This window comes from Gymnoscopelus microlampas (genome assembly GCF_963454915.1).
Source record: "Gymnoscopelus microlampas genome assembly, chromosome: 5".
NCBI lineage: Eukaryota > Metazoa > Chordata > Actinopteri > Myctophiformes > Myctophidae > Gymnoscopelus > Gymnoscopelus microlampas.
This window is the reverse complement of record NC_139942.1, coordinates 43,860,126-43,868,759: the sequence shown is the minus strand read 5'-3', so window position 1 is coordinate 43,868,759 and position 8,634 is coordinate 43,860,126. Positions and strand designations below refer to the sequence as shown.

Below are 8,634 nucleotides of genomic sequence, written 5' to 3'. Positions count from 1 at the left end.
AGCCGACACCTTTTCTTGTGTTGTTACACGTGAATTGTGATTGTGATTAATTAATTATTATTTAAGACCCCTTGACAGACCAAGGACCAGATGGGGGAATTATATCTCCTCACTGGCCTTGGAACTCCTCGGGATCCCCCAGGAGGAAGTGGCCAATATTGCTCGGAAAAGGGAAGTCTGGAGCTCTCTGATAGAACTGTTGCCCCCGCGACCCGACTCCAGTTGAAGATGGATGGATGGATGATTATTATTTGTTATTTTATTTATTTTCAAGTGTATTTGAGAAATTGAAAAAGAAATAGAAAAAAAGACCGATCTAAACTAAACTAATAAAACCACATGGAAAAGATGTATTGTCACTACAGTATTTGATCTGGTGAATGGACTAGTAGCAAGTAGGATATCACATGTCAGCCTGGTATTTTGAATGAAAAAAACATTAGTGCATGTTATCTCTCCTCTGCTGAGGTGATTTCCCTTTACATCTCCAAAACACAGACATGCACCTGTGAATTCCCGCACACAGACAGAAATACACACATCCATGACAAACACTACACTACTGTATACACACACACACACACACACACACACACACACACACCCTCTCTCTCTCTCTCACACACACACACACACACACACACACACACACACACACACACACACACACACACACACACACACACACACACACACACACACACACACACACACACACACACACACACACACACACACACACACACACACACACACACAGCACACAGCACACAGCACATCTGCTTTGCTTAACTTTGACTATCTCTGTTTCTCTGCTGATATATAACTTGACTGCCTAAAAAGAGAACAAACAGACCAACCCATCAGTCAGCCAACATGGCCAACACAGTAGACACTCTGGACAGGGAGCAGTTCTGCTGCCCCATATGTCTGGATACACTCAAAGAGCCAGTTGCTATCCCCTGTGGACACAGCTACTGTATGACCTGTATCAAAAACTACTGGGGCGAGGACCACTCTTCCAAGACGTTCAGCTGTCCCCAGTGCAGGCAGAGCTTCAGCCCCAGGCCCATTCTGAACAGAAACACCATGCTCACTGACATGGTGGAGAAGTTCGGCGGCGTCCCGTCGTCTCCGTCCGACGAGACCCCCGGACCCGGGGACCCGACGTGTGACTTCTGCACCGGAGGCACCGCCAAGGCCGTCAAGTCGTGTCTGGTGTGCCTGGCGTCCTACTGCGTGACTCACCTGAAGTCTCACAACGAGTCGGCCGCCTTCAGGAAGCACACGCTGGTCGAGGCCACCATGCAGCTGCGGGACAGGGTTTGCCCGCATCACGATAAGCTGCTGGAGATCTACTGCCGCTCTGACGGGCGGTGCGTCTGTCTGCTGTGCGCCATGGACGAGCACAGGGGACACGACACGGTCTCCGCCACTGCCGAGAGAAACGAGAGACAGGTAGGAGGACGTCGTCTGACCATGATGTGTCAGCCTCTACGTTGATTCAGGTGGTGTTATTGAAACATATAGAATAGACACTCACATTTATTGAATTGTGATAATCTGAAGATTAATTGAATTATAGTGAAATTAAACTACTCTTCAGTTGGCTGGGGGCACCCTGGAACCGCCTCAAGGACCCCTAGGGGCCCCGGGGTCCCTGGACAACACTTGAAGACCTCTGCTCAAGTCTACACACTCTGACGCTTTCCAGTGTTTCATCATTAACTTAACTTTAATTAACATTAAATGTTAACTCAGCTCAACTCAGTTCAGCTGAGCATAACTCAACTAATATGGTCTATAATTCTATGACCACAGAACTACAGTAGCAATCATGTGTGTAGAGTGATGCACTGCCACTGATCACACATTATGAACAATTAAACAAACAATTTTCTTTTAGTCTAAATGCCCTTTAATAAATATTTTACAGATATACCACTTACAGATAACTAAAGTGATGCCCATTCATCTACCAGTGTGAAAAAAATGAGTAATCAGGAATGTTTCCATTCCTATTTTAAATTCTCACAATCTGTTTATTGAGACGAGCTCATTGACATATCGCATCACACATAAGGACATTTCCTTGATTCAGATCTTGAGCCTTCCTTGAGCCATAAAAATGTAAAAGTGCAGTGGTGTGTTCCAACCACAAAATGTAGCTTCCCTTCCCATAGGCAAATGTAAGTCATTATACCCCGCTGCTTTTTTTGTGGCAATGCAATGATGTCAATCTTCTTATTTGTTATTCAGTATGAGGCCGTGTGTGGCAGGTATGGCAGGCTGATGGACGGACCATTTAATTTGAATAGGGTCTAAAGTTTCCTCATGCCTGTTCCTGTTGTAGGTGTTATCTGATACGCAATTATACACGGCCCCAAGAATCAGATTACATGTAATAGGGCATTACAGCAATCTGACTCAATAATGGTAATTAGGCATTCCCTTTATTGCGGAAAGAATATAGCCTATGTGATATTTTTTTTATATTATATTTTGAAGTGGAAGGAAATCACTTCTTAAAGGACGACTTCACCGATTTTCAACCTATCTTCATATAATTGGTCCTCACTAATACTCATGATCAAATGGTACCATTTTTTTCTACTTGGTCTGTGTCTCATAGGAGGGCTGTGGACAGTCCAGAAACCCGTCTACCAGTGACATCATCGTTAGGCATGATTTTTTTTTCCAACAAGATTTCACAATTTTTATTTAGATTTTTATTAACACGAGAACAATGGCTTCTTTTATTGCATTGCAACTTTCCAGGAATAGAACGCCTGCAGTTTCTATTAGCTTGGATTCCCCATTGATGATGTCACTGGTAGACGGGACTCTGAACTGTCCACAGCCCTCCTCTGAGACACAGACCGAGTAGAAAAACATTGTACCATTTTATCATGAGTATTAGTGAGGACCAATTATATGAAGATAGGTTGAAAATCGGTGAAGTCGTCCTTTAAGGAAGTGTTTCATGTTTGGCCAGTTTGTCCTGACAACAATTTCTTTGCTATTTTTAACCACGCACCTTATGTATATATATTTTACCCTGCTCATATTGATATCTGACCTGCTTTTCCATTTTGTTCTTTCTTGAAAATGCAATGGTGGAGGTTGTTCAACAAATAATTTCACTAATTTTAAACTTTTTACATGTGATGTGACAATAAAGTTGAGTTGAGTTGTGTTTCATGGCCACAATGAATTCCTGCATGTTAGTGCAATGCAACACATTGTGAGCTATAGTTTCAATAATTGTGGACATTTTGTATATTTTCAGAAATGTCCTTGAAAGTTTTGGAAAGGTTTGGCACATGTTCACCTATAATGACATGCCCAAATTTGGAACATAATGTGGTTTATTTGTATGCAATACATCGCTGTGTATCAATGCATATCTGCATGTGTGTCTCATCAAACATGCATGTGATCCTGCTATCTAACATGAGATGTTCCTGTTTTCCCTCCAGAGGGAGGTGGGGAGGAGCAGGAGGAGGTCAAAGCAGAGGATCCAGGCTAAGGAGAGGGAGCTAGGGGAGCTGAAGAGAGTTCTGGAATCACTCAAGGTAGCCTACATTAATTCACAGCCTGTAGATCAATACAGCCATCTCTGCGGTTGAAAACATCAAGTATCAGGCCACTTTCCCAGTGGCTTGAATCCCACGTATCTATTAGAAATGGCTTTTCCTTGGGGTTTATTAACCCATGGGATGCATTTAGTTTTTATCTGTATTGATAGTTACAAATTCTGATCCCGGGAATTGCCTCAGTGCTACCACAGGCTTTTGCTCTGAGTCACTGAGCAGCTCCACTGGGGTCCGGTCAAATAATGATTCACACTGATTCAAATGGACTTGATCAGTAGGACAGTCCCCTCTGTTGAAGTGGCAGGTACTACAAGCACTAAAAGCCCACTTGGCTATATTAGATTTCTCAAGAGTTTTTCAAACTTGAAACTCCAAGGTTCTATTTGTGTTCAGACTAGCTTTGAGATTTTCATCCTTGACATTTTAACCAATTAAATTAGCCTTTTCAAATCTGTAATTTAATCAGATTTAGAGCTGCTCGTAGAGTTGAGTTAGGTAACATATTTTTGATTTCTTTGTTTAAAAAAATATCAATATTTTCAGTCTTTCATGGTCAGAGCCGGGTGCTTCTGCTTTGTAATGCCATGCCTGAGCTACTTTTGAGGGGACATACATACATACATACATACATACATACATACATACATACATACATACATACATACATACATACATACATACATACATACATACATACATACATACATACATACATACATACATACATACAGCCACATTGTAATAAAATGGAAAATAAATCGCTATTATGACTGTATTATTATTATAGCTTTGTTTGCATGCTCACATGAACAGCTGTCAGCCAAGGCGGCAGTGCAGGACAGTGAGAGGATCTTCACAGAGCTCCTCAGCTCCATAGAGAGGAGGCGCAGTGAGGTGAGGGAGATGATCAGGGCTCAGGAGAAGATGGCCGTCAGCCAGACTCAGGAGCTCCTGGACAAGCTGGAGGGAGAGCTGGCCAGAATGAAGAGGAGAGATGCTGAGCTGGAGAAACTCTCCACTACTGAAGACCACATCTATTTCCTACAGGTAACTGTGTGTTCCTCATCAATATACCTATGCAGAATTTGTTATTGATTCATTTGTAAAAGTATAGGGCTGTGAAATATAATGTTAAATTGATATCGTGATACTAGATATCAGTCTCATATCTCCATAATCTGGGATTATGGAGATCGTATTTGACCCCCCCCCCCCCAGTATACTTAGGAACTAGTATTAGTTCCTAAGAATTCTTTATTATACAATAATGCTGCAGGAATTCGGTATCCAAAGAAAATGATCTACAGTAGAAACTTTACATGCACCTACAAACGTATTTATATAACGGAAAATTTGCACTTCCAAATAATTTAATTGAAAGTAAATGACTAAATTGTCATGCGGTACAGGTTTTGAAGCAAAGCTGCATGTCTTGATATTTCTGGGGGAGGGTATCTACAGAAGCAGCAACTTTCAATATTTTTTTAGTTGGCAAATTGCTTTCTGCATTCAAATACGTTATAATCTTTCCCACACTCAAGAACTGCCAGTCAGCATGTCAGAAGACGGAGCTCACTGAGTCAACCAGCATCACGGTGGTCCCTCTGTTGGATTTTGGGAAGGTTCAGTCCTCTGTGTCAGCTCTTCAAAAGAGGCTGGAGGACCTATTTAAAGGGGAACTGCCAAAGATTTCCAGAGCAGGTTGGTATGCATTCGTTTAATAAAACTGGGAAAGCATTAATTATGAAACATAATGAGTTAAATCCAAACGTAAACAACAATGAACTCTCATGCAGCTGAATTGTAAAAGGTTCTTGGGGGTTCATGGCTTCATGTGAACTGCAAGTTTAACTTCACAACAACAACAACACTATTCAGAATGTTCTAAATCAATAAAACAATTTTCCTTCACAGCAAACACAGTGAAACTCCTGCAGTGTCCTGAGCCCAGGGTCAGACCAGAATTCTTATACTGTGAGTCAAAAAACAGAGACCTCAAACCTCGTATGAAAGCCTTAATTATGGAACAGTATTAGGGCCTCTTATAGAGGGAGAAGTTCATACAACTATTTCCCTGAAACAGTCGCACTGAATGTCGTGGGTTATGGTCAATTCAAGTTTCAATTCACACAGGCAAATATATATGAATTTTTTATAGCAATTCATATACCAGGTTTTGACATTCATTAGGCTAATTTATAGACTGGATGTGTATTGGATGTGTGTGGATATTTTACTGCAAATTTTGAAAATATCATTATAGGCAAATTATTATTATTATTATAAATATTATTGGTATTATTATAATATTTGTATTTATTATTATTATTTATTTCCCTCCCCCTCGAAAAGAAATCTCAAAACAGCAGATCTACAAGCTCACAACACCACATTGCCATGCGTTGTGAGCTTATAGATCAACAATTTTTTAAATAGGGCTAAGTGATTCACTGAGTTGCGCCTGCCCCCCCACACACTGTTCTTAGCACCTGTTTTATGCCTACTATTATAAGCTGCTTGTCTACCTTTTCTGTCACCACGCTGGGTACTCTATTGCTGTACTCACAGATTCCTACCAGCTCACAGTGGACTCCCGGACGGCCCACAGGGACCTGAGTGTCTCTCAGGAGTCCCAGACGGTGGCCGTCAGAACCAGGGACCAACCTCGTCCGGACCACCCGGAGAGATTTGACTACTGGTGCCAGGTGCTGTGCAACCAGGCGCTATCCGGGCGCTGCTACTGGGAGGCCGAGTGGAGCACTAGTGGGGCAGTGAACATTGCCATTGCGTATGGGTCCATGTCCAGGAAAGGAGACGGCAATGACGCCCACTTCGGCCGCAACGACAAGTCGTGGAGTTTGTTTTGCTCGAAGAAGAATTGCACGTTCTGGCATGGGAACGTGGCGACAAGAATAACGACCCCGGCCACCAATAAGATAGGCGTGTACCTGGATCACAGGGCGGGCACTCTGGCATTTTACAGTGTTTCTGATTCAATGACCCTGCTTCACAGGGTCCAGGCGAGGTTCACAGAGCCTGTTCATCCTGGTTTTGAGTTTGTGTGTTTTGGCGTGTCTGTGACACTTTGCCAGATGGAATAGTTCAGGGAATTAGAGGTATAGGCCTAAACAAGTGTGCAGACTAGTCTGTGCACATACTGTATACAAATCTGTTTATACACTTGCTTTATATTTTCATTTTATTTTTTTATTTAGATTAGCCAATTATTTTTAACCCATTTTTCTCCCCAATTTAATCGTTGTGCAGTGTTGTCACTGATGTTGTATCGCACTGACTCACCTACCAGTGAGGAGCCCCCACTAGGAGGACGTAGAGCCATCCTACTTCCGCCCACCCAACACTCCCCGCTGACAGGTGCCGCCCCAGCCCGTATGAGTTCATGCAATGCCCAATATCACCATCACTGCCCGGCTTCCCTCCCCCGAACACGGGCCAATTGTTTTCGCATAGATGCCCGACAAAGCCGGATGCACCACGGTGCACACAGTGCACAACCTCCGTGGTGATGGGTAGGGACTTGCACAGTGGTCACCGGAGGCTTGAACTGTCAATAAATGTATGATAAATATTTTTGCATGAGAACTATGACTTTCTGAGCAAGGTTTGCTTCAACGAATGTTATTGGTTGGACTACAATACCATTTAAAACTGCAATAACATCCCTTTGTTGTTTTCTCAAAGAAACAAACAATAAAGTATATGTTCATATTGTTGTGTCTTAATGTGCATGATGTACAAGTGCCTTTCCTGGAGTCGAATCACACCAGAACACACACCTTATCTCCATTCTTCATGCCAGGATACCCAGCTATACCTTAAGCTTTCACTGACCCTGATCCAGAAAAGGTTGGGAACCCCTGGTCTAAACCACTGTTTCCCAAACAATGGGTCGGGACTCATTTGTGGGTCACGGAACCATTTTTATGGGTCACGAGTAAATATCCCTTTTTTTCAGTTCCAAACAATTTTCTAATTATTTCAAAAGATTATCAAAAACTAAAAAATCAATAAAAGAAATTCAGGAAAAAAGTCTAAAAAGGAAGTTCATATTTCATATTTTTTAGGTAGTGAAAATAGCCGATCTACAAGCTTGTTGATCGGCTATTTTCACCAGTTTGGGTCCCGAGAAGAAATCAAATCTCTCTTTGGGGTCTCGACTCTCGAGCTAAAAAGATTGGGAACCACTGTTCTAAATCAATGAGTGTGTATTGAACAGAGACCAGCAGTAGGCATGAACCTCCAGGAGCATAGATGAGAGCTGGTTTTCTACTTTTTCTGTAGACAGTACACAAGGTGGGAATTTTGTCCCCACAAAACCAAAGATTAACAGCCAAACTTCAAAAATAATGTTTTGTCTTCTCATTACTGCTGCAAGACCAATTATTTGTTTACTAACATTGAGCCTGGACGCACAGGTGATTGTTTCACGCAATCAATTCCCAACCTGTTTCGGGGTGCACTGGTTTCAGCACACCCAACCCCCTCTTGTGTGTGTTGGCTAGTGAGACGCGTCCTAACGAGACCTGATATAATGGGTTTCGTTGCGCGCATACTGGCTGCATGCAGCCAGTGTGACGTCGTCTGTTAAGGGTATACTCACAAAGGGATGTTAAAGGACAACTTTGTTTTTTCACAACCAAGGTTTATATTTTAGCTTGTAATGAATGTAAATAAAAGATGAGTGTAATTTTTTTCCCATTTACTGCTTTCTATAGTTTTTGCAATTTTTGTGATATTTTTTACAGTGGGCGGGGGCATTCTGTCCGTTGGCTAAATATGTATTTTTTTACACAATAACTCTGCGTTTTCTTTATTATTAATTACAGTAGCTCTTCTAGCCCCCAATAACTCACATCTGGCTATCAAAGACCATGGGACCTTTTTTATTGTGTAAAAGACATATTTAGCCACCGGACAGAATGCCCCCGCCCACTGTAAAAAATATCGCTAAAATTGCTAAAATTATAGAAAGCAGTAAATTAAAAAAAAACAACACTCATCTTTTATTTACTTTAAT

General features: G+C 41.9%; 1 protein-coding gene across 1 annotated transcript; it reads left to right on the top strand.

The window, feature by feature from the left end:
* Positions 1-876: 876 nt before the first annotated feature.
* On the top strand, positions 877-7,264 carry ftr66 (finTRIM family, member 66; the record flags this gene model as incomplete). The annotated part of the gene is made up of 6 exons (XM_084056619.1): positions 877-1,458; positions 3,480-3,575; positions 4,410-4,643; positions 5,138-5,297; positions 5,511-5,570; positions 6,165-7,264. 6 exons carry the CDS (start codon positions 877-879, stop codon positions 6,695-6,697), a joined length of 1,665 nt encoding a protein of 554 aa, XP_083912745.1. The 3' UTR covers positions 6,698-7,264.
* Positions 7,265-8,634: the final 1,370 nt, after the last annotated feature.